Source organism: Lipophrys pholis (genome assembly GCF_963383615.2).
Source record: "Lipophrys pholis genome assembly, chromosome: 22".
Lineage (NCBI taxonomy): Eukaryota > Metazoa > Chordata > Actinopteri > Blenniiformes > Blenniidae > Lipophrys > Lipophrys pholis.
In genome coordinates, this window is record NC_137644.1 from 5,940,660 (window position 1) to 5,966,220 (window position 25,561).

A 25,561-nucleotide genomic window follows, 5' to 3' on the forward strand; every position below is an offset into this window, starting at 1 on the left:
ATGTCTACGTTTTTGCAAAAAGCAAACATGTACTACAGAAAATGACGACAATCTCATCAAAAAGTACATTTTAATGAAACCTTCAGGAGCAAAACGCAGTGAAATGTCCAGGAAACTTCTATAGCTGTTGCATTGTGGGTGTTTTCACGCCCTGACAGCTTGGCTGTGGTTCTGATGCTGAGGTTGGGAATCACAAAACACACTGTAGCATATACATATAATCTGTAATCCATAGAAAATACTATATGCACTATTTCTATCTTTGAATATTTTTCCTGATTTAGATGTTTGAAAGACAAAAAAAAAAAAAAAGTGCTTCAAACCACCGAGAATCCACCGTCTGTGGCGTCACGCAGAACATTTGGCGATAAATCCTGACGCGTGTGTCAGATCTGTCGGCCTGTGAGAAGACATCCATCACCGCGGCCTGATCGTCGCTACGGGCTCGGCCATATGTCGAGGATCAAGCGCAGTAGTTTCGCTGTACATGAATCCACACGGCAACGCGCCAACACACGACTGCCGTTACACACCCAATCTGCAGCCACACTGCAAGTTCTCTTTCATTTCACATGCCGGCAGTGGGAATTTATAAGAGGAGCAAAGGAGGGATCAGATCTAACAAGCAGCAAACTGTTGTCTGCAAATGTTAAGACTTAATCTGGACAAGAATGTCTTGTTGTAACTGCGGCGCTGTAATATCAGTAGAGGAAGAGGAAGCTGAAGGTCATCTGCAAGTCTGCCTGATCAGCACAACATGCAGCCGTCATGATTAATGCTGTGAGACATGAAGACGACGGAGCTGACTGGAATCAGAAATGAGGAGAAACGGAGGATCTCAGAGTGAAAATGCTGCTTGAAACGGAACCGGTTGCTTCGCTTGGTACCAGTTGCAGGTTTTACACGTCCAATTAGGAGCTCCGGCATGGCTGTGCGCGAGCGCCGCATCTGAATACCACTGACGCTCCTCAGTGCGTCCGTCTCACTTCCCGGTGTGCAGAGGAGCATTACCCGAAGCCGCAGCAGTGGATTTAAATTGTAGTGGAGAGCCCAAAAGTTTCCAAAAATACCAATTATGTCAGGCTGTATTTTGGGAGCATGTGTGAGAAATGGTCGCTCCAGACATGTGGAATAATTGATGGTATAGTTCAGCAGCAGCTTTCTACTTTTAGGTAGGCCAGTCGTACATTTTCATGTGACATTACGCTCCGAAAAAGACTTCAATTCATAACATTAATCAGTCATTTCTGAGAGATCTTTCAATTCATCATAACGTCTTTTTACATTTTGGAAGATAAACAATTTCTTCTGTTTGTAAGTTAAAGTTCTGTGCAGTTTTTTTTTTTTTTTACATTTAATACAATTCAGTCAAAAATCAAAAAGTTTAAGTGGTTTAGAGAAATCATAACTAATATTGATTATCATAAAACTACGTATTTCTGATTATTTGGCTCACACACGCACTGTGGTGGAGGCAGCATCATGCTGTGAGGCTCCTCCTGCTCAGAGTTGATGGAAGATGGACGGTATTGCAATAATACTGAAAGTGTGATATATTGTGTATGTTTTTAAAATGGAACACATTACTTTTGCACATTTGAACCATTTCCATTGTGTTTTATTGAGTTTATTGTGCGTCTCTGCTCGTCTTTCCCGTTTCACTTACGTATTGATTTCAAGAATTTTTGTTGTGTATTTTGAATAACATGTGCAGTGGAGCTGTATGATACTGAGTACTGAGATGATTTGTTATCAATTTAAACGTATGCAGATGATGTTTATATTTTGAGTTTCTTTTTTTTTTTTTTTTAACAGTGCTCTTTCTCTTGCCCCTGACTGACTTGGCCCTGTGTTGTTGTTGTTTCCCCCTATTTTCCATCACATTTACATCTACAGTTGAAAACAGCAGCGTGTCAGTCGAGGAGCACTTTGATGAATTAGTTCTTTTTGCTCTAACATTTGAATGTGAAAGCACATATTATATACACATTATATATGGATTGGACAGATTATGTAGAATAACCTGCGCAGCAGCAGTTTAGATCAACTTTGAGGTGAAATCTCTGGATTAAAAGTCTCTGAGTTGTGAAACAGCGACGTTAGACTGAGACCACGTGTATCCTCTTTTTTTTTTATTCACATCCAAACATGCCAGGGTGCGTGGCCGTGGCTCGCGCTCCGCGCGCGTGCACCACGCGGTACGTTGCAGCTTTAACGGGTCCATGATGCCTTGCGGTGTCCCACTTCTTCTGCTCCGACGTTAATTTACAAGTGTGCGTGGTGCAGACCGGCAGCGGGAGCAGCAGCGGGCGGGCAGGCGGAGCAGCAGATGTTCAAACCCCTCCCGGTGGGTCGGATGTCCGGTGACCGGACCGACGCGTGTTTACATCGGTGCGCGCAGGCGGGGGCGTGCGCGCCCGTGCGTCATCTGATGCGGATCGGACCTCAGTGAGACGCAGACCGGGCCGCAGCCGATGAACTGGGAAGTACCGGATTTTATTCTGGGGAGAAATACCGAGAGCACAGACCGGCAGGAGAGTGAAACGATCCGACACACCGGAGGAAACAGGTACGTTGACATGTCGCGTGCAGGATCTGCAACTTGTGTGCGTCAGGCTAAAGATTGAACCTCTGATATCAACTGTCGTATAATTTGATATATACGTGTATAAAAACCCAACAATTTGATACGTCTGTTGTATAACTTTTAGAGGGGGATGGATGTTCTTATCATGCTCCTTTTTTAAAAAGAAAATAACATTCCAATGTGTCACGCACTGTGCGCGTTTCTCCATGAGCCAGCAGGAAGTGAGCGACTGGTCAGTGTGTGAGTGGATCTGCAATGATGGATCTCTTAATGGACTTCTAAGTGCTCAGTCAGCAGTGGTTTTAATCAGGAGTTCCTTCAACTGAGTCATATAGCTGTAGCACACACTGCTAAAAGTGTGTGTGTGTGTGTGTGTGTGTGTGTGTGTGTGTGTGTGTGTGTGTGTGTGTGTGTGTGTGTGTGTGTGTGTGTGTGTGTGTGTGTGTCTGTGTGTGTGTGTGTGTGTGTGTGTGTGTGAGTGAGAGATGGACACAAGGACAAAGCCATTAAAAGTCAGCCACTGCTGGAAAAGTTTTTTTGTGTGAAGCTCAAATTAAAACCTGCTAATAAACTCCTGCCGTTGTGATGTTGTAGAGCTGAAGGCCAACATTAGTAGACATTACACACGTCCTCCTCTCTGAGAGTTGAATTCACCTCGCACATTGTTCCAAGATTTAACATTAGAAATCCAGTCCAGTTTATCTTTCTGCCCCCCCACCCCTCCACCCCCTCCTCACACCCTGTGGTCAGCTAAGCCCCGGTCTTACAGTGTTAAAGGCTTATTGTCTCCAGCAGGCAGATTAGTTCTAACTTTTGAGACGACACGGCGGCGGTTTGGTCTCTTCAATTCCTTCTGGCTCATGTGATGAACAAAAACAACAACCGTGGACTTCGTTCAGAAAAACGGTCACCTACGCCTCGTCCACAGCCCTTCTCGAGGCTTCCCGCACTTTGATTTCCTGTAACTCCTCCTCTCAAGCTTTTCACTGGGCTTATTTAAGCTTTTGATAAACCTGCAGACAAATCGCCGTCTCCAGCTGACGGTGGAAGACGTCACAGGATAGGTGAATCTCGTGGGAGGCTGGGAAGTCGAGGCTTAGCCCTGAGGTTGCACAACGTTTTCTCACGAAATCCAACAGCATTAATAAACATTGGCGTGACAATAGGACAACGAGACTGGGATACTTGAGTCAATTCGAGGGGCTGCATGCCAAGTCCAAAGCACCAAGTCGGGACTGTATTACTATACACATGCAGGGGCCCGTAGGACTCTCCATCAAGCGTCCCAGAGGACATCTTGTCTCAGGACAAAGGTCGACATCTAATTCAATTTGCTTCTTGCATTGAAATACTTGCTGACGTTGCCATTTGAAGGGATTGTTTTAGCCACAGTAGCAGTTTGACTCATGTCAATGTCAGTCTGGCTGCAGCGCCTCACTCACACCTTTCAGGTTTTTATTGAGATTGCAGCCACTTCATTAGGTTCACCTGCACACGGGTCCAGTACGACACATTTGATGTGATCGCCGAAGGTGTTTCAGTTCCTGACGTTGGATGACGAACCTACACGAGACCAGCGTCCCTCATGCCAGTTGTGAGCGAGCGCGCGACAGGCCTTGTTTACTCAACGACTCAAGCAGAAGAGTTCTGCTTTTACACGACAACATTGGGAAAACGATGTCCGTTTCCACGAAAATGGCAGAATCACTGAAAACGATGTTTACATGTACGGCCTCTAGTGGGTGCTGTTGTTTGTTTTTGTAATTAATACACACACACACACACACACACGCAGCAGAGAACGATTCACTCTAAACATTAACAATGGGAGAACACGGACAGACGACCAGTGTTGCCACCGTTACCCAAAAAGTATTCTGATTACTAGTTACTCCTTTAAAAAGTAACTTTGTTATTTTACTGATTACTTGTTTTTAAAAGTACATTACAAGTGACTTTTGTAGTTACATTCAGCGGCTGCCGACAACACTCCCCATCGTCTCAACATGCAAATGAGAAAACTGCTGATCCCTGTCTGGCCTCCTGCACCATGTTTATACATATTTTAATCTTTGACCTTCGTTCTCTGTTGTATTACCATTACTGGTATTTATTTACCCCGTGATGTAGTTGTTGTCTGTTGTTGCACTATTTATGTATTTATTTATTCGCACTCCCTGCTCTAAGCTACTATTTAATTGCCCCCCGGGGACAAATTAAGTCTTTCATTGATTGTTTGATTGAGAAAAGGCGGGGGGCTTCCTGCCAATATATCTTTTTATTCAGGAAAATGACAAAAATAGTGTAATATCTCTGCAGTTGTGTTCTTTTTGCAATGTTAAGGTTTATTGAATATGTTTGTTAGTTCCGATTCTTTTGTGTCACCTGAACGCACCGTTAGAGCGAGCTGGCCTGTGATTGGCTGAGAGTGGAGAAGGGGGCAGGTCAGATGTGCTTGCGGTCCGGAAAGTAAGTGTGTGTGTGTGTGTGTGTGTGTGTGTGTGTGTGTGTGTGTGTGTGTGTGTGTGTGTGTGTGTGTGTGTGTGTGTGTGTGTGTGTGTGTGTGTGTGTGTGTGTGTGTGTGTGTGTGTGTGTGTGTGTGTGTGTGTGTGTGTGTGTCCGTCCGTCTCCTCGCCTTGCGTCAGCTGCGTAAGGCTCCTGGCCCCACAACCCCATCCCAGATAAGTTGGATGTAGTGAAGAGGTGGATGAAGGTAAAAAGTGAAGGAGGTTATTAAAACTGTAGGACCGCTTCACAGAGTGGCACTACAGGATACGTCTGGCAACGGGTGAAATATTTCTATATTAACAGACGTCCAGGAAAGAAAATGTAAAAGTCCAAAATAAATATTTGTGTGGATTTTTTAAAGAAACTATCCATATAGACCAGGGGTGTCAAACATAAGGTCCGTGGGTCAAAACCGGCCTGCAAGAGGCTCCAACTCGGCTAAACAACAAGAAAACAGTAAAAAAAAAAAAAAGTAAACATATTTGTTGTTGTTTTTTAAACAAATGTCTTCAGAGTAGCGACACAACACACCACTGAGACGTGAGCGGAGACGTCAGTGATGCTGCCATGAACTCGAGCAAACTGGCGTCAGCCTCAAAGCCGTCCTGTCAGGGGGAGTTTGTCAGAACGTCCATGCAACAGGCAGCAAAATGAAACAGTCTTGGATGTCTTTTGGATATTTCATTGTATTCTGCACCGTTAAAACTGCCTTTATGTTGAGATTGCGGTAATTTTTGGCACCACTTGTTCAAATGTGGAAAAACATAGACGAATTTGCATGTCGCTGAGTTTGACACCTCTGATACAGACGGAAAAAGAGTTTCAGTTTTATAGTTTATATATGATGCAGATGTTGGGAGTTTCAAAATAAACTCCGCCGTGAGACGTTCCCCAGTTGGTGAGTTTGCTGAAACCTCCCGGTTTTTCCTCTCGGCACCACATTCAGAGGAGACAAAGAGGAAGTGACAGGAAAGCACGGCTTGCTCCTTAATTGTCGCAGATTGTTTGGTCCACTTTCCCAGAAGCTGCCCTCCAATCAATCCAGTCATCTGTGTGGCGCTCGGACAAAGCCGGAGCCGCGTCGCCGTGGCGACGGATTGTTTGCGTCCAGTCATGCTGGTCGCCATGTGAGACACACACACACACACATTCGCACACACTGCGGTGTGCTCTTTTGTTTGTGTGTAGCACTTGTTTCCCCCTTCAACCTGCTCGTTACCGCGTCGCCGTGCGTTCCCCTCGTCCCCTCAGCTCCCCGGGACTGACTTTCCAAGAGTTACACTCCAACATAGCGATCGGATTTGACATCACAACAACACATTGGGAGGTTTGATTCGCCGCGCAGCCAGACGAAAGAGCAGAAGCTGCAAGTTGGGGCAGAGCTAAAGTATCTGGGTGTGTGGATTTAATCCAGTCTGTCTTTTCAAACCCGTGTGAAGGATAAATGCCAATTTGTTGAGTAAATCCCATTGAACTTCGAAATATGCAATCATTTAAATCTGGGAGGGGCTATTCTTTAATCCATGAGTCAGCAGAATTGCTCACATTCTTTACTTAATTTGGGATGTTTGTGTAAAAATAATTTAGTATTGGTCATAAAAAAAAGTAGGGACACACCGATCCCAATATCAGTATTGGCATCAGTATTACGTGACGTCATCCGACGGGCACAAGAAATGTCAGTGGAGAATTTATTTATTTATTCATTTATTAATTAGTTTGTTTCCGACCATGTACAAAAACAAAGAGACACAAACAAAAAAAAAAAAGATAAACATCCAAATGAGTAATCCAGAGTTCATGCGACCACACTTACATTTTATGATATGTGGGTTACATGTTCGAAAAATAGGTAGGAAGACGTATAACAGCATTTTCTAATATTCATGAGAATGAGAAAAGTAAGACAGACTATAAATTATGTTCTGCCCAAATATCAAAATGAGGTGAATGATAGTTCGCACGAGCAACTTAATCACCAGAGACATTTGGCGTTCGCCCGATGTCACTCAGTCATTTCACTGCTCAGCACATGACTCCGAGCGGTGCTACATGCTACATGCTAAAGAGTTTCAGGGCCTCACACACCAGTGATGCTACATGCTAAAGAGTTTCAGGGCCTCACACCCCAGCGATGCAACATGCTACATGCTAAAGAGTTTCAGGGCCTCACACACCAGTGATGCTACATGCTAAAGAGTTTCAGGGCCTCACACACCAGTGATGCTACATGCTAAAGAGTTTCAGGGCCTCACACACCAGTGATGCAACATGCTACATGCTAAAGAGTTTCAGGGCCTCACACCCCAGTGATGCTACATGCTAAAGAGTTTCAGGGCCTCACACCCCAGCGATGCTACATGCTAAAGAGTTTCAGGGCCTCACACACCAGTGATGCTACATGCTAAAGAGTTTCAGGGCCTCACACCCCAGCGATGCAACATGCTACATGCTAAAGAGTTTCAGGGCCTCACACCCCAGCGATGCAACATGCTACATGCTAAAGAGTTTCAGGGCCTCACACACCAGTGATGCTACATGCTAAAGAGTTTCAGGGCCTCACACACCAGTGATGCTACATGCTAAAGAGTTTCAGGGCCTCACACACCAGTGATGCAACATGCTACATGCTAAAGAGTTTCAGGGCCTCACACCCCAGTGATGCTACATGCTAAAGAGTTTCAGGGCCTCACACCCCAGCGATGCTACATGCTAAAGAGTTTCAGGGCCTCACACACCAGTGATGCTAAATGCTAAAGAGTTTCAGGGCCTCACACACCAGTGATGCTACATGCTAAAGAGTTTCAGGGCCTCACACACCAGTGATGCAACATGCTACATGCTAAAGAGTTTCAGGGCCTCACACACCAGTGATGCAACATGCTACATGCTAAAGAGTTTCAGGGCCTCACACCCCAGTGATGCTACATGCTAAATGCTAAAGAGTTTCAGGGCCTCACACACCAGTGATGCTACATGCTAAAGAGTTTCGGGGCCTCACAAATCAATGATGCTCCATGCTCAATGCTAAAGAGTTTCAGGGCCTCACACACCAGTGATGCTACATGCTACACGCTAAAGCACTTCGGAGCTCACACACTAGTGACACTACATGCTCAAGAGTTTCAGGGCCTCACACACCAGCGATGCTACATGCTACATGCTAAAGCATTTCAGGGCCTCACACACCAGTGATGCTACATGCTAAAGAGTTTCAGGGCCTCACACACCAGTGATGCTACATGCTAAAGAGTTTCAGGGCCTCACACACCAGTGATGCTACATGCTACATGTTAAGAGTTTCAGGGCCTCACACACCAGTGATGCTACATGCTAAATGCTAAAGAGTTTCAGGGCCTCACACACCTGTGATGCTACATGCTAAAGAGTTTCAGGGCCTCACACACCAGTGATGCTACATGCTAAATGCTAAAGAGTTTCAGGGCCTCACACACCTGTGATTAAACACGATTAAAGTCATACTGATACACTCCATTAACAGCAAGTTTAAGTACGCATAGCGCAGTGACTAGATGGACGGTATGAATTACGTATTAATTCGGCTTCATGGGATTTAATCAGTACTTGCATTGTTACTCTGTATCGGCAATTAGCTAAAGGTTATTTGTACTTGTCCTTAAAAAAAGTGGTATTAGTGTGTCCTTATAACAAAGTACACATTTTCAAATGTATTCAAGTACAAAAGGAAAAATGAATGCTGCTTATTTTTTAGAGAGGTTAGAATTTGTTATATATTTTCCATTTAAACACACTTTCACCATTTAAAGTTGATTTTCATGACATGAGAGGAGCTTTCGGTTCTATAATCGTCAGAAACCCAGATTACTTGTCCCCTCCCCAGCTCGGCCTTCCTGTGGCATCCTGGGAATGAAACTTCAGGAGAGGCGGACTGAAGTCACTACTAAGTTTAGCTCAGTGCTCCACAGCCCAGACGATGCAGTACTCCTCGTGTCAGGAACCAAATGGCTGCGGGACAGCCGCCTGACAGCCGGGAGTTGTACTGATGGCAGCAACCTTTTGTGCCCACGGCAGAGTCATTTATAGAGTCAGCAAGTTTGTCCCATTACGACCCAAAACATTTATTAATTCAAATATCTCATCTTTAGAAACAATATGGCAAGGAGAACTCCACAAGTCTTTTTTTTTTTTTTAATGTATTTATTATGTGGGAAATCATGGTAAATGTTCTCCAAATATTCTGCCAGCTGGAGGTTAGCGGCCCAGAATGAGATCCGTTTGGTTGTCCACGATGATCCAGCTCCCACTTGTATATCTGCAGCTGTGAGATGGTGTTTCACATCCACAGTATCAGATTAAAGGTCAGATCCGGACCAGTAAAACCAAAGCCCAGCTCTCCAGACCACTCACAAAATCCTCCGACTGTCACAGATTCATCTGGCTTTAGACCCCTAAGATGGTTGAGTTCAGAGCAGCCACATTCGGTCGGATCCTTGATGTGAGAATTCAAGTTAGAAATCGCTGTTATCTGATATTATTCTGAGGGAAGATGTGTTGTTTTGGTGCGTGTATACGTTTCTCCTCTTGGAAGTGGCCTCCAACAGGACATATCCTCTACCTGTAACTGGATAAAACAAAGAAATTATGAATGATGATGCTTTTTAAAGTCTATTACTGAGTTTTGGTCGTTGTCACTCATCTTCTTTAACTTCCTTGTTGAACTCGGGGGTCACAAGAAGTAGGGTCAGCACTATTCACATTGATATCAATGCAAAGACACAATCGGCCTCTTATGTGACTGATGGAGTAAACGAGAGTACCAAGGAGAACATGTAAACTCCTTCCCACTCCATCAACATGAAGGGCGGCCATTGTTCCCGTCGTGCCGTCACAAACAAATCCAGTTCAGAGACGGGAGGTGTTTGAGAACATTTTAAAATCACCGTCTGCAGGAGCTTCGAGTTAAAAAAAAACAACCCAACTCCCTACTGAAGCTGGAGTGTATTCGATTCCAGTCGTTTATCAAACTGTGACTAATAGAAAAAGAAATTCCAGCACTTTCCCCACATATTCTCAGCGAGTGTGGAGCCGCACAGGTCGCTGATTGCTTCTAAATAGGTTAGTGCACATTTACAGTGAAGCAGAACCAAAATAGAAAAGCCACACTGCACCGCACTAATTTGTGTACGCTGGCCTGTATGATTTATTTATTCGCACGCTGGCGGTGGGATCATTAAATCAGCTGTAATTTAGATTAAAGGGAAGATGCAGAGATGAACATTCAAAACACTGGATACACAGAGAAAGAGAGAGAGAGAGAGAGAGAAACCCATTCAAGTGTTGGAACTAACCAGCAGGGTGGAGAAAAATCGAAGCTCATTTCCAGAAGGAAACGGTGCTCGGTGGTGGTGTTGGTGCTGGAGCGGCCGGACAGAGAATTCAATTAGTGTCGCATTGATGGGAGTGTCGGCGCCGTGGCGCTGTGTCCTGACCTCCAGGCTTGCAGGTCACAGCTTCTTTAACCTGTACTCTTAAGCTGCAAGATTGTGATTCCCTGCAGGAAACGTCCAGGATAAGAACTGATGGAAATGCTCACTTTCGTTCAAACACGTGGTCCTGCACAGCTGCCGCTCTGACGGCGCCATCGGCCACTTTATAGAGCAAACGTCTGTTAACGTATGTTTGTGTGGAGGGAGCTTCTCGTGTCCTGTTTCCTTGTTTTGGGTCACGTTGGACACTTTGTTGGACTCCAGCTTTCATTCATATCTGCAGCCATGAAGTTTATGAATCATCTGTTAATGAAACGCAACTTATGAGCTCGGCGGAAAGGACGACTTAGGCCCCGTTTACACGACGATGATTTCAAAAGAAAACGCAAAGCTTTCGTTGCATTTCGGGCGTTCGCAGCTTTCATGAAACGTTTCAAAACATTGCTGTGTAAACGTAAAACAGTGTGTATTCGCTTGAAACGTTGTGCCTCACTCAGTCATTCATGTTGATTCATGCAGACTATTAACAGTTCTGTTAATTCTGTGCCTTCACTTCTTCATACCGGCTCCCAAGGCTGAACTTTTCCTTCGCGCCCGTGTTTATAGCCGGCGTTTTCCCTTGAAATGTTGCTGTGTAAATGCAAAGCTTTTCTGAAACTTGTTTTCACTTGAAACGCTGTCGTGTAAACGGGGCCGTACACTTCTGCACCTGCCAGGCTTCTGTCTCCACTGAACATCCATCATTTTCCACTTTTATAAAAGTGAATCCAGGTTCCCCAGGGTGGCGTCTCCTCTAAATTCACAGAAGGGAAGCTTCTCACAGTTTAATGTCCATCTTCCTCAGGTTTAGTTATTGAACATTTGCATAGAAAAGACTCTCAGGATTGATTTGGACTTGAGTTTGAGTGGCTTCACAGTCAGGAGTCAATAAATTAAGTCTGACTTTACACTTCAGTGTGCCTGCGTGTGTGTTTAGAAAAGATCGCATTGACAACGACGTGTCACCTGGCTTTGTCCTGTGAGGTAAAGCCTGAGTGCGAGTTGGATATCACTCAACGTAATAAGCGTTCAGTTAACACATTTCAACCACGGCTGTGAAAATAGAACGCGTTTCATAAAGGCTTCCAGTCGCCGACGCTGTCAGAGCCGTTATTAAAAATATGAACGCACGCGTCACAATTTCACATAACCGCTTACAAAAAAATGCAATTACTATTTTTCATTACCCCCCGTGCAAGGTGATGTGTTTTGTTGTCATTTTTCATCACTTTGCAGCGCTGCAGACGCGCCCTCAGCAGCTGGAAATAAACATGAAATATCACTCATCAACAACAATCACTCTTCTAAAGCTCGGTTCGTCTTACGTAAGACAAAGAGTTACTTCTTACAAACTTTATGAGTAATTAGAGCTGCACGGTTCGCCCTCGGTGGTACAATATGTTGAATTTGTGTAAATTTAGAAGGAACGTTAAATATTAACAAGCAGAATTGGACATAATAGTCCTGATGCTTTCTCAAACACAGTTTTTATCTAACTGATTGTTAGTGCAATACAAGTTTTCACCACATGATGGTGTATTGAGTTATTCAAAGGAGTAGCTGGAACAGTTAACGCCACGATGGCTGAAGAAGTTTCCACTGTGGTGAGCAGATATTTATCTTATCCGTTCTTTATTTCTGCAAAGACCAAACGGAAAAGCCAAAACTCTGAAAGCCAAGTAACAAACACGCTGCTCAGCACTGCCACCTAATGTGCATCGCATGCATGATGCAAATTTTACAAAGTGCACCTTTAATGACAATCAATTTTCATTTATGTGAAGATGTTCATTGAAAAATGATTTACCATGTTAGGAAATGTATATGTAGTTTATGCAACAATGTTTTCAACCACTTGGTCGTCTGTCCATAAAACCGTGTGTTCTGTTGTGACGCCCAGAGAAAAACCAGGAGTTGAGTAGAAACCGTCCGGAGTCGTTCATTTCTAAAGATTGTGTCTTTCAGCTTTAGTTCTGAGTTTTCGAGCTCTGCGCTGTGTTTCCACATCCCGGTCAGATCCGGATCTTGGCCGTCCTCCGTCTGTCACAATCCTGTGAGGAGATTCTCATGTCTCCACCCACATGTCAGCTGTAACCACTCTGCTATGTTTGGTTTGGGTTTTTTTTTGACACCAAGTCTTGAAAATGTGAGTCTGATTAACTGAGGATGTAGATATTTCACGGTACTCTCAGTTACTATTGTGATTACTGATCTCGATGAGATGTGTCTCTATTAGCTGTATTTCTGATGAGAGCACACGTCCTGATTTCTCCACGTGAATCATCAAACTAGTCAGAGAATGAGTCGCCCTCTCTGAGTTACCGTCCTCCTTTATGCCTCATTCATCTTGCAAGTGTTTGTGCTCCTTTTTTTTTTTTTTTCAACCTCTTTGCTTTGTTCTGTTCATCCATCTGTTCCTCTTTCACCTTCATTTTCGCATCATTGTCTCTTCTCTTTATTTCCCAACCCGCTGAGCTCTTTCCATGGGAATAGTCTCATTTGCTGGACTGTAACAGGCCCATGAATTCAGAAGCATCCAGCGCTATCTGTCTCCAGTAACAAATCATTGCCGCTCGCCGCCAAATGCAGGTCCTGCCCTTAACAAACGCCATCAGTGCAGAGGAGTGTGCAGCATAATGCGGTCTCGGTGGAGAAGGGCCTCGGGGGTGGGGGGGCTGGGGTTAGATTGCAGCAGGGAGGGGAGTCCCATTCCAGCTGTGATGAAGATGAAAGGTGCCTAAATTGTTCGGGGAGGCTTCAAGCGGTACGGAAGTCAAGGATCAGAGCTGAGCTGATGGTCCGGGCAGGAGAGCGGCAGCGACCGGCGGCCCGGGGAGGGTTCGGGAAGCGAGCATTAGGCACCTGCTCCGGCTCTGCTCCGGCGCTCTGGAGCGCCGCGGTGGCCTTGCCAGGTTTGTAATGACTGCCTCGCTGCCGAGGTGCTTGTGTCAGCACTTTGAAATGGCTCTCGCTCAGCGTACAAGCTCTCCTGCACTCCAATGAAAAATATATTGGAGGAGGTCTGTTGTGTGGTCACGATGGCTGCATTACGTGTGGGTTGTCGAGGCGATTTATCAGCAGAATGACACCAAACCGCTTCCGGGGAACACATGTATGTTTGTTCAGGAGTCATTTAGCAAATAACTAAATAAAACATGATAAAGTCTTGGAATTAATAAGTCAAACTTTGGTAATCCAATTAAAAATGTGTGTTTTTTGTGGGGGGCGTTTGAGACACAGGCTATGTGGAGGTAATTTTGACTGACTCTGCCTGTAATTTCCAGATGGACTTTTTCAGGAAACTGCTGCAGGAAGTTGCTGCTCTTAAATTATGAATCCATCCAGCAGCTTATTTATACATCAGAAGCAGATGTGGAGCAACATCAGTGCTAATTCTGACTCTACATGAGGGGTTCATGCGATAACTCTGGGAGATATTTGGCTTTTGAGTTGATAAACCCGCCACTAGACTCAACGCAGTGGGCGAGCTGAGGTTTATGCACTAAACAAGTCTGATTAGTATGAAAACATGGATCCTTGTCGGAGACAAAACGGAAGATTAAACTAAAACGGCCTACTAAGAAACAAACGGATACGTGTGACGCTTTTCAGTTTTCATCCTCCTATCTTCACAGACTTGTATACTAAATTGTTTTGCTGCAATGCAGAGGCTAAATAAACATAATTTAAACCGACTCTGTAAGTTCTCGGTGTATTTTTCAGGAAACTGCTGCAGGAGGAGGCTGCTGTTAAATTATGAATCTCGCCAGCTTGTTTATACATGGAGCAGATGTGGAAACATTAGTGCTAATTCTGAGTCCACCTGGGGAGTTTAGGTGGTGCCCGTTGATCTATTCTGGAGGCATGCGGCTAAAACGTAGTGGAACATGCATTCGTGGGCCTAAAACGAGGATTGTGGGAAAGACAAAGTGGACATTTAAATGTCACTGCGAATCATGTTGACGTTTACTTATGTAATATGTTTATTTTGCTTTTCAGGAATGAGTCATTTCTGTGATGTATGACTCGCTTCGTGGTGTTGACTATCGCCTTATTTTGTCCTTTTTCCAGGATGACAAATCAATAATTGGCGCCCCCTTGTGGTGTGGAGGAATGAGGGCGTTTGGATGAAGGCCATGGAGCTGAAAGTTTGGGTGGACGGAGTGCAGCGCATCGTGTGCGGCGTCACGGAGTTCACCACATGCCAGGAGGTCGTCATCGCTTTGGCACAGGCCATCGGTGAGCTCACGTGTGTGTGTGTGTGTGTGTGTGTGTGTGTGTGTGTGTGTGTGTGTGTGTGTGTGTGTGTGTGTGTGTGTGTGTGTGTGTGTGTGTGTGTGTGTGTGTGTGTGTGTGTGTGTGTGTGTGTGTGTGTGTGTGTGTGTGTGTGTGTGTGTGTGTGTGTGTGTGTGTGTGTGTGTGTGTGTGTGTGTGTGTGTGTGTGTGTTACTATACAAGCTGATTGCTTCTTGTTGTAACCCCTGAATAATTCATGTAAATGACATACCATCCTACATAAACCTGACGTAAAGGGATATCATGTGATGTTGGTTGTGTTGAATATTGGGCCAGTGGAGATGTCAGACGCTCCCAGGATGATATATGGCATGAAAATGAAAAGTGACTCGAGGCCACGAAGAGATTTTCGCCGTAAACGGACCGCACAAATCAAGATGAGTCACACTGCGGTCTCGGCTTTATTGACATGTGCCGTACATTCGAGGGGAGACAAATCCATACACTGCCTCTGTTAGTTTGAATTAAGTTCTACACGAAACGAACATTCAAAGCGTCTGCGTGTGTTTGTGTGTGTCTCACAGGAGTTATGACTCTCGCTGTCCTTTGTGTTCACTCTGCCTTTTGTCCCTGTTGGGGCACTTTGATGTGAATAGCTGCAGTCATGAATGCACCTCCTATTTTACAGGGACCCTAACTGTGCGTGAAGGCGGCCGGGGGGGGGCGATGTGTTTTGCTCTTATCTGCATGTACACAGAAGTCCCCACACACACACAGACACTCACACACACAAAGCTGTGAACCATTGAACCTGCCCCTTTTGAACGGACACAATCGCTGCTTGTTGAGTGGAACTTTCCCACTGTAAAGCTCTTTCACCAAACTCACTGCTAAAGTTCCTTGAATTTGCCGTCGGTGCACGAGCGTGGGAGCGCTGTGAAAGAATTCAATGGATTGTTTTTGTTCTTTTACTCTGCGTTTAATGTGTTTTTATCTGTGAAAGACACTGAAGTCTATTGTAGTCTTTTTTTTCAGAAGCTGCATTAGACATTTTGCTGGATTCTAAATGTAGTGGGGAAAAAAACCACAAGCTACATTAGAAAGGAATAAATCAGTATTATGTATCCAAGTGAAATCCCTCCACACACACACACACACACACACACACACACACACACACACACACACACACACACACACACACACACACACACACACACACACACACACACACACACACTCATCAACCACTAGGGTGACGTTAGAGACCCCAATTCACTGGATATCCATGACTTTGGACTGTGGATGGAAACTAGACTTCAACTGAGAGTCATACTCATACTGGTGATTTTGAGATTGTCACTTTATGACATCATGTGGGGGAAGTAACCATTCCCCGTACCAGTGGGTACTCACTTTGACCCTCCCACAGGTAGACGAATACTTACAAATGTCCTACACTTCTCCAGGCGCTTCTCCTTCTGGGTCAGAGTGTCGTTGAAACGGGTGCGGTTGCCATAGCGATATATCAACCGCGAACATTTGCGCATGGTAATGGAAAGCTGCATCTTCTCCAGGGTTGCCAGATCTGACTCACTGTTTCCAGCCCAAATCTCAACCTCTGTAAAAACTCACGTGTAATAAAAAACGGGTCACGAGCACACAACTGCACGAAATAAACACAAACCGGCTCGCCAAGTGTTGTGATTATTTATCGATTATGATGTTATTATTTACTGGTCCGGCCAACTTGAGATCAGATTGCATTGAGGTAAAATGAGTTTGACTCTTCTGAATTTCTGCTGAGACTCCAGAGTTGACGATCAACAGCATCATCCGGTTGATCAGTAGGAGACACACAAAATTTAACAACTTTAAAAACTGTTGGTTTTTTTTAGTGTCTGGAATATGATGAAACCTGTATAAAAGCAGCAGCAGGAGAACCGGTGGGGAAAAAAATGTGAATTCTTCAGAAATTGGCGGTGGTACAGAATCAAAAGGACTGAGCCGGATTTAGAGTTCCTCTTAAGTGCGCCTACAAACAGATTGTAAATGATAGTGTGCGGTAAAACGTCGAGACTCCGGATAGACGTGTGGAGCACGAGAAGTGAAGTACAGCTCTTTTGCTTTATCCCGTTAGTATTAAATATTTATGTAGAGATGAGTTAGCGCAACATGTTTTCTATTATTTATGAGGAGTTTGGGATTTGGCTAATCTGTTAGATAATGGGTCTTCGGGAATGGTTGGATCACATTTGCTTGGCATGACTGAGAAACAACCCAACATCTGTGCGTCCCCACAGTTTTACACAAATCTGATCCGTGCGTGTCAACTTTTCCCAGCTGCGATGCAGAGAGAAGTGCTCACAGTGGAAATAAAAGGCTTTTCGATCTCTATAATGTCATGTGTGTTCCCAGGACGCACCGGCAGGTACACGCTGATTGAGAAATGGCGCGAGACGGAGCGTCACCTGGCTCCGCATGAGAACCCGGTGGTGTCCCTCAACAAGTGGGGTCAGTACGCCAGCGACGTGCAGCTCATCCTCCAGCGCACCGGCCCGTCCGTCAGCGAGCGGCCGACCTCCGACGGCCTGGCTCGCGTCCCGGAGCGCGGCCTCTACCGCCAGAGTCTGCCGCCTTTGGCCAAACTCCGACCGTCAGGAGCCGACCGCTCGCTCAAACGGAGGGAGCCCAAACGCAAGTCTCTGACCTTCACTGGAGGCGCCAAAGGTTTGCGGGACATATTTGGAAAGAGCAGAGACGCAGAAGGTGGGTGTACCTCTCCAGTGTACTTCCCTGTGTCATTGGCAGTTTTTACTTGTTACGACCTCTATTTTCTTTTCCCCCCCATGCAGCCAAACAGCCCCAGCAGCGCGGCGTCAATCTGAACCTGAGCAAAGTCGGAGGATGTGGAACAGCGTCTGTAGCTGGGAGTCCGGCCAGAGAGCTGAGCCGCCTGGTGCAGCTGCAGAGAGACAAGCTCCAGGCCCTGGAGAGCCGTCTGCTGGGCTGCGAGGTGGAGCTGCAGGACTGGGAGGAAGCGACGGGCGAAGCCAGTGAAGTGAGGGAAACCACAGCTGTCACTCCTGTTGCTTGGAAGATGAAAACAAAAGAGCATACGTAGAGATCCTCAGATCATCGGCACTCTAAACCCCACCGTGCCTTTAAATCCATCAATTTGCACACCGCTTCATCATCTTTTAATCCAGTTATTTTTCACTCTGCAGGAGGCGAACTTGGAGGATGAGCTGCTGCTTTTGGAGCAGCAGGTGAGGAGGAACGAAGCGGAGATTGAGGAGGAGGAATTCTGGCATAACGAGCTGCAGATCGAGCAGGAGAGCGAGCGGCAGCTGCGGCAACAGCTCGCCGAGCTGCAGGCCCGCGTACGTGACTGCGAGGCCAAGCTTTCCGAGTATTTAACGCGCATACAGGTGAGCTTGGCAACACCGAGAACCTGATTCCACCTGATGCTAAAAGCAGTTCAAACGCTTTTGTCTGCCGGAACTTCACTCCCAAGTGGTGAAGCCCGTGAAAGCAGTGAGGCAAAGAGACGATTCTCATTATTTCATCATCAAAACTGTCGTGTGTTTTGTGTTGCACAGAGCATGGAGAGCGGCCTGGAGCAGGAGCGGAGGCAGCAGGAGGCCGAGCTCAACCAGAGGGTCAATGAGGAGGAGGTGCAACTCGCTCTCCAAAACACACACACACACACACACACACACACACACACACACACACACACACACACACACACACACACACACGCACACATACACACAGGAATGTGTTGTGTTGAACCGCTGAAGCCTCTGCAGCACAAGCATCCTCGCTGTCGAGCAAGATCTAAAGTTAAGCTTGACGTTGTTGTGCTTTATTATAGAACAAATCATGAAAATTACACTCTGCTCCAAGTCCAAAACCCAGCAGAAGATCCAGCCACCGCTCTACAACTCCTACTAGGAGCTTCTTCTTTAACAATATTGTGAAGTTATTTCAAAAACTGTGGCGCTTTCGCAGCACAATGGGGACATTTAAGATGATTAGAGCATAATTCTTCAAAGCAGAGGATTTGAAATAGACGTTTTAAACACATTAAAGCATGAGAGGATCCTCCCACTCCTTTCTTTCATTTGCCCGTCTCTGAAAGTTGTGGTGAGCCTTTTCTCTCTCTCTCTCGCTCTCTCGCTCTCTCTCTCGGCTTGCATGTGGGATTTCAGGTGCAGGCCCAGCTGGAGAAAGTGAGGGCAGAGTTGGAGATGCAGAGCCAACAAACGACGCGGCTGGAGAGCAGCTGCAGGGCGTTGGAACGAACACTCGGCCAGTCAGGGAAGAGATTACAGGTCAGCTCACAGTCGACTGTCTGCTATTGTTTTCAACAGTGGAGCCTCGGGAGTGTTTGGAATTTCAAGCAATCTCCACATTTTGCTGTATAGATGGTGCTCCCTGGACATTGGGAAGTTTGATTTCAGAAAACAGGCTATTAAAAGTGTGCATGTGTGAAAACTCCGCACACAGGTGGAACCATAGAAATCTAAGCTCATTAAGTGGTGGGCAGTGAAGCAGAGTTTTATCTCGAGCTTGCAGGGATGTGCAGTGGATCCTCGCCTGCGTGCATCCCGGTCGGAGCTGAAGCGCTCCGTGCACAGGCGAGGTCCAGCAGGGTGTGGGAAGCATGAGGTAATGAGCAGAGGGAGGGAGGGAGGGTATTAACAGCATTCTTTGCCTGATTAAAGAGAGGCCTGAGTAAGTACACAATCCCCTACTTGCGGTTGCGTAACCATCTGGGCGCTGACTCTTTCCCTTCGCTCTCTCGGCCGGGGTTGTGACTTGTCTGAGCGGCGCATGATCCCCCGCCACACTTTCTCCTTTTAAAATGAGTGTTGTGGAATAATAATGCAGCGACTGAAAGTGTTGCAACACTCAGTGCAATTACATGCAAAAGTCACATCGTAATCTTGCATAACCCTTAGTGCGGCACGCAAATTCAGTATTTCAACTTTCAAAGAGGAAATCAGCTGGGAGGTGACAAAAATCACACGTATTTCCTCATTTCGCTCTTGAAAGAAACTCATCAGATGTGTTCACTGCAGTTCCATACTATTACAATATATTGGATTATTTGCAGAAAAATACCGGATGCTGGATGCATGTATGAAAATAGAACCACACACAGTGCGTAGCCTCGAACTCAGTGGTGTCAAACATGAGGCCTGCGGACCAAAGCCGGCCTGCAAAAGGCTCCAATCTGGACCTGGAAAAGACAAAGCAGACACTTTTTTCGACTTTAACACACTTTTCTCAAGAGCAGTGCACACAACACAACACAACACTGAGACTCAGACCTCATTTGCACAACAACGTTTCAAGTGAAAAAGCGTTGTTTTCATGTTTTTGTTGCATTTAAACAGCAATGTTTAAATGCCGTCTACACTGAAATGATGTAGTTCTCATGTAGAGCCACTAGTGGGCACTGTTTTTGTAATGAAACTACACACACATGCAGCAGAGAACAATCCGCTACAAACAGTAACGATGGGAGAACACAGACATTCTAGTAGACGGACGACCAAGTTGGATTGTTATTACGGTAACTATGAAACTACAAAGTCCCAGGAGAATAATGGACTGAGAGTCATGACACGACAGAGGAAACGTTCTGATTGTCCATCTACTGAGCATGTGCAGAACCACTGTTTATACTATGGCCAAGGTGCACAAGACCAGTAGCAGTGTTTACAAAGAGATGGAGTGGAAGCATTTTGAAAAAACCTCCACCTTGGGAGCCATTTTCAAAAAGTTTTCAGTGGCTCTGAGCACCACGAAAGTATTGCGTTTTCACTTGAAGTCATGTAAACGGGGCCTCGAGCTGAGATCGCTGCCTGCTATCAAACGAGCCACAAAGCCATGCTGTCAGGGTAAGATTAAAAAACACCCATCATGCAACAGCTATAGGAGACATTTTTTGGACATTTCAATGTCTTTAGCACCAGAAGGTTTCATTTTAACTGGCTTCATGTTGAGATCGTCCTCGTTTTCCATACGAATTGCGAACATTTTGCAAAATTCACAGTTTTTTTAAAACTTACACTCGGTGCCACAACAAGGAAAAACTTTATATTCAAATTTTAAAGATTTTTATGGCACTGCTTGACCAGTCTGGCCCACTCAACATGATATTTGCTTGTTTGAACTGAAATGAGTTTAACAATCCTGCTCTAACGGCCTTTAGAAATATTGGCTTTCAGTCCGTCTTGTAATGTGAAAAACATGGGAAATCAGAGTCGGGGGATCTCGGTGATGCAATATGATTCATCCTCCCACATTTTGAGAACCCCTGGGTTTGCACAAGTATTTAATGATTCATGCTCTGGTGGCTCTCCACTGATCATTGTTGCATTTTTTTTGCCAGAAACATGGGTGTTTCCCAATATGGCCCCTCGGCCTCATGAAGGGATAAAGTCCTTGGAAAGGTTGTGAGTGTATTTCTCAGTCTATCAGGTGATCTCAGTGGCTTTTTTTTTTCTCTTTCTCTCTCTCTCTCTCTCTCTTTTCCACCAGCAGGAGAAGGAGCAGGAGCTGGAGCTGCTGACAAAAGAGCTCCGACAGGTCAACCTGCAGCAGTTCATCCAGCAGACAGGTACCAAGGTCACGGTGCTGCCCGCTCAGCCAACGGCAGAAAACTGCAACGGTACACAGCCGAGCTGAAAACTCTGCACTCACATGCACACCACACATACTGACCCATTAGTTTGGTTAAAATGCTCATTTTCAGCCATGGAACATACATACAGACGCTTGCTATATATATGTGGACACAGTGCCACCCTGTGGCCACTTTGGGAACATGTTAAATTCCAGTTTGAGTCTTTAATCTCATATATTGGGACCAAATATCGAGCAGTTCACATGAAGTCTGCTGGAAAATCACTAATTAAAAAAAAAAAAGGTCTTGAACGTTTATGGGTGTTAAAACTCTTGAAATGAATTTACTTCGAATTTAAAAGGAAAACGATCTACATCTCATGTCTAACCATGACGTTTTCCTCCTGCAGAGGCGGAGTGTGGCTCTCTGAAGCGCCTGGGCTCGGCTCGCCTCTTACCCAGCGACCTCCGCGCCCTCCAGAGCGCCGTCTCCTCCGGCCTCAACCCCGAAGGCATCTACGTCTGACAGCCAAACTGCCCAGCAGACATTATCTGTTGCGACGGAATGGATTTTGAAAGCTGGATGGCTCAAGAAATGACTCCACAAACTGCTTTAAAAAAAAAAAAAAAAAAAAAGGCGCCAGAGTGGCACCTTAATTTGGAGCGCTTCTGAGAAGAAAAACTTTGGCAACTTTCCTGCACTGCCTTCTCAACCTTCTCGCCAGGAACGGGATTAAAACTGATGTCAATAGACATTTGCATACTAATACTGACTGCGCTGTGAGAAATCGGAGCTCAGCTTTTCTGCCCGAGAGACAAAAAGTGCAGATGACCTTTATCTCCAATCATGAGGACATTTAAACACCTAGAATAAGATAATGACTGCATGAGCATGCACAAGCATCCACACCACACCTGTGCTATACCCATAGCCATATCTGATTGCCTTACTCTGGTACTAGGAGTCACTAAATGTAATGTTAAGAAGACCGAACTGAGCTAATGAACTCTCTGCGCCATATGAATTTGATGACACGCGTAGCATCATTCAGGTGACTCGTCGTCGTGGTAACTGATGTCAGAACAACTCAGTCTTTTTGTATTGATTTCAGCTAATTGTTAAGTCTTCTAGAGAGCAGAGGGGAAACCTTTAACACTAAATAAATATTATGAGAGGCAGGGGAACGAGCCCATGAAGTGCCATCTTTAGATATTTAACTTTTGTTTTTTGTGTATCGCTGATTTTGGATTCAGTATGTTTTTTTTGGTTTTTTTTCCAAGCCTTTTGAGTCTGTATTAAGACATACTGTGGCCACTGGGTGGCGCCAGAACATGTATTATTCAGTGTTTGACGCTCAATCTGTATTCATTCAGTTGTGTGTGTTTGACATGATTCACTGTGTTTGTTGAGCAGGGGCGGACACACCCGCCAAACGTTTCTCTCATCAGGTTTTCCAACATTTTCACCGACTGAAGATGTCCCATTTGAACCAAAGCTCGTGTAATAATAGTTAGACGAATGTACTTTTTTAAACGTGTGTTGCATGTCCACAGAGTCTATTTTTCTTGGTCTGTTGTCGTGATGTGCCGGAGGGGGCGAGAGTTTGACGGCCTCAGAGGGAAGGCGAATATCCGACAGTTGGTTCAGGATGGATTTAATTTCATCAGGTGTGCGTGTGTGTGCGTGTGACTTTGCACCATGATGCTGGGATTCAAACCTGCACACTCAAGGCAGAGACTGTGGAAGGGGACTAGTGAGGATAGTGAAAATATAGTGAATGAGTGTGTGACGAAAGACTCCTGAATTTGAAGCAGGGATGGGAAACTTCTGATTATCGGTGTGAAGTTCTCAGTATCTTCACAGGGCACGGTGGTGCAGTGGTTAGCTGTCTGGCCTCACAGTGAGAGCAGCCACGGTCAGATCTTGAGTTCAGAGGCCTTTCTGTGTGGAGGTTCCATGTTCTCCCTGAGTGTGCGGGGGTTTTCTCTCTGTGGTTTCCTCCCACACTATAAAAGGGCGTCTCGTGTTCAATTGGCGACTCTGAATTGTGAACGTGACGGTTGGATAGACTTTAAAGTGGCTCCAGACCCCTGGTACCCCTCGTGGATGTGGAAAATGGGTGGATTTCCAGCCAAAAGACAGATGCCAAGTTTCCCCACTTGCAGATTAAGTGTGTGTGACTTCTTTGAATCAGCATTCACAAGAAGCAGCTCTCTTGTTTCGGGGCTGATTGAATTTGTGCAACTTCAAATCCTTTCTGCTCATTCACAGGCTTGAATTTCTCAATTTTTTCCCCCCTTATTGTTTTTCCCACGTGACCCACAACTACGTGCTTCTGCAATTTGCTTCATTTCACTGAAGCTGGAAACCCGTATCGACCTACTATTGGAGCCTTTCTGAATAAGAAAGAAAAAAGCAGCGAGGGTATTTGTGCAGTTGAGTCGACGATAACAAAAGCGGTTCCTCCCTCCAGATCGAGGAGTCTGGCTGAGGTAACCAGGCAAAACTCAACTTTTCTCCTCTCAAACTCCTCTGTGACGGTTACTGAGGATTGCAGCGTTATCGCCATGGCAACAACCGAAGACTGTATCCCTGCTAACAAAGAAATCACAGCCCTGGTTGACTGGAGGGTTTGAATAATGGCATTTCTTACTGGAAAACAACCGTCACATCAGTCTGGAGGTTTTTAATTTAAAATTTATTTAATTTTTTTTTTAAATGGACTGAAGTCTGATGTAAAAACTTCAATGGGCAGCGTGCGCATGCAATGATGTGGAAGTTGTTTATTCAGACTCATCTGATTCTCCTTCTGTTCCGTTTTGTTCACTTCTCCAGTGATGAATCAGCTCAGCCATTATTTTCACATTTTTTTTTTTTTTCATGTAATCTTGGCCGAAACATTTACAAATGTAAAAGATTCATTGAAACTCGCAGTGCGTTTTTCATTTGCTGCTTCTTTTTTTCCCTCCCCTTCCTCTTGATACATGTTTAGAGCCTTGGCCAATAATTGGCTTCTGTTGTGCCATCAATGGCTTTTCAATAAAAGTGCATATACAAATGAGATAATGGAGCCATTATGGAAACAGCCATGGAGTGGTTTTTGAAAGCGACGTGGCTCAGGGATATTTCACGACATTTGGAATTACCCGGACAGAAATGGACAGAAAGTAATTTCAGATAAATGCTGTCCAGGGCGTCTCGAGCCTTTCTGACAAGATAAACCGTGTGTTTGCTCTCGAGATGGCGGCGGCGGCGGCGGAGGTGGGGCTTTAACAGCTGTTTGACAAGTCCAGCATGAAACTCGGCTGGAGTAATGACGTGGACGGAGACGGAGCTCAACACCGAGAGTTTCTGCCGGATGACGACTCACGTGGACTCTGGCCGCCATGCGGTTCACACCTCACGTGTCAGCGGATGAACACGAGAGGCCCGGACTGAAGCCACTGAAGTGTTTACATGAACTGTGCTCGCCTGGCATCACGTTATTGTATATTCCAAATGTGATTATAATTTTGTACATTGTTTTGCCTACAAAGTCACCGTATTTTTTATCCGTCCTCGTTTGGTCATCTTTCAGTTGCGACCTGTAAAAGAACTGAAGAATAATGTAAAACTATATGAAATAAAATCAATATGATGAAAACATCAATAAACCGCTATCCAGTGCTGAAAACTGTGCCTGCCTTTTGTTTAGCTTCTTTTATACTGACAGCCCATTAATGAAACTAGACCTGGTGAAAAGGTATTTCTTTACAAAATCCCCTCACAAATGACCGAAATCCTCATTTGTGTGCCAAAATAACAGCTTTTGCTTGAAGATGTTATTAATGGGGCTGCCATGAGAGGCTTAGAGTCATTATTTTAATCTGTTTTCAGGAGGAAAATGAGGTTTGATAAGATTGTTTATTGAAGAGCAGCTTTTAGTTTTCTGTTTCAACCCTTTTGATGCGTCGCTGCCGTTAAATTCATTTATAATATTCGGCACAGACATGTCACGTTTCACAACTTTGGGAATCAATGCATCGTGTTTCAAAGTCAGGTTGATGAATATATTTGAGTGTATACAGTATTTTTGTGGCT

At 45.1% G+C, this 25,561-nt stretch overlaps 1 protein-coding gene across 2 annotated transcripts; it reads left to right on the forward strand.

The window, feature by feature from the left end:
- Positions 1 to 546: 546 nt before the first annotated feature.
- rassf8b (Ras association domain family member 8b) lies at positions 547 to 25,144 on the forward strand. 2 transcript variants are annotated; one of them, XM_080492048.1, is made up of 9 exons: positions 547 to 2,569; positions 14,674 to 14,841; positions 17,257 to 17,607; positions 17,694 to 17,899; positions 18,066 to 18,269; positions 18,441 to 18,515; positions 19,056 to 19,178; positions 21,400 to 21,526; positions 21,891 to 25,144. In XM_080492048.1, exons 2-9 carry the CDS (start codon positions 14,730 to 14,732, stop codon positions 22,004 to 22,006), a joined length of 1,314 nt encoding a protein of 437 aa, XP_080348174.1. In that variant the 5' UTR covers positions 547 to 2,569; positions 14,674 to 14,729; the 3' UTR covers positions 22,007 to 25,144. The 2 variants fall into 2 exon arrangements, with proteins under 2 accessions (XP_080348174.1, XP_080348175.1); XM_080492049.1 differs by lacking the exon at positions 547 to 2,569 and adding an exon at positions 13,291 to 13,514.
- Positions 25,145 to 25,561: the final 417 nt, after the last annotated feature.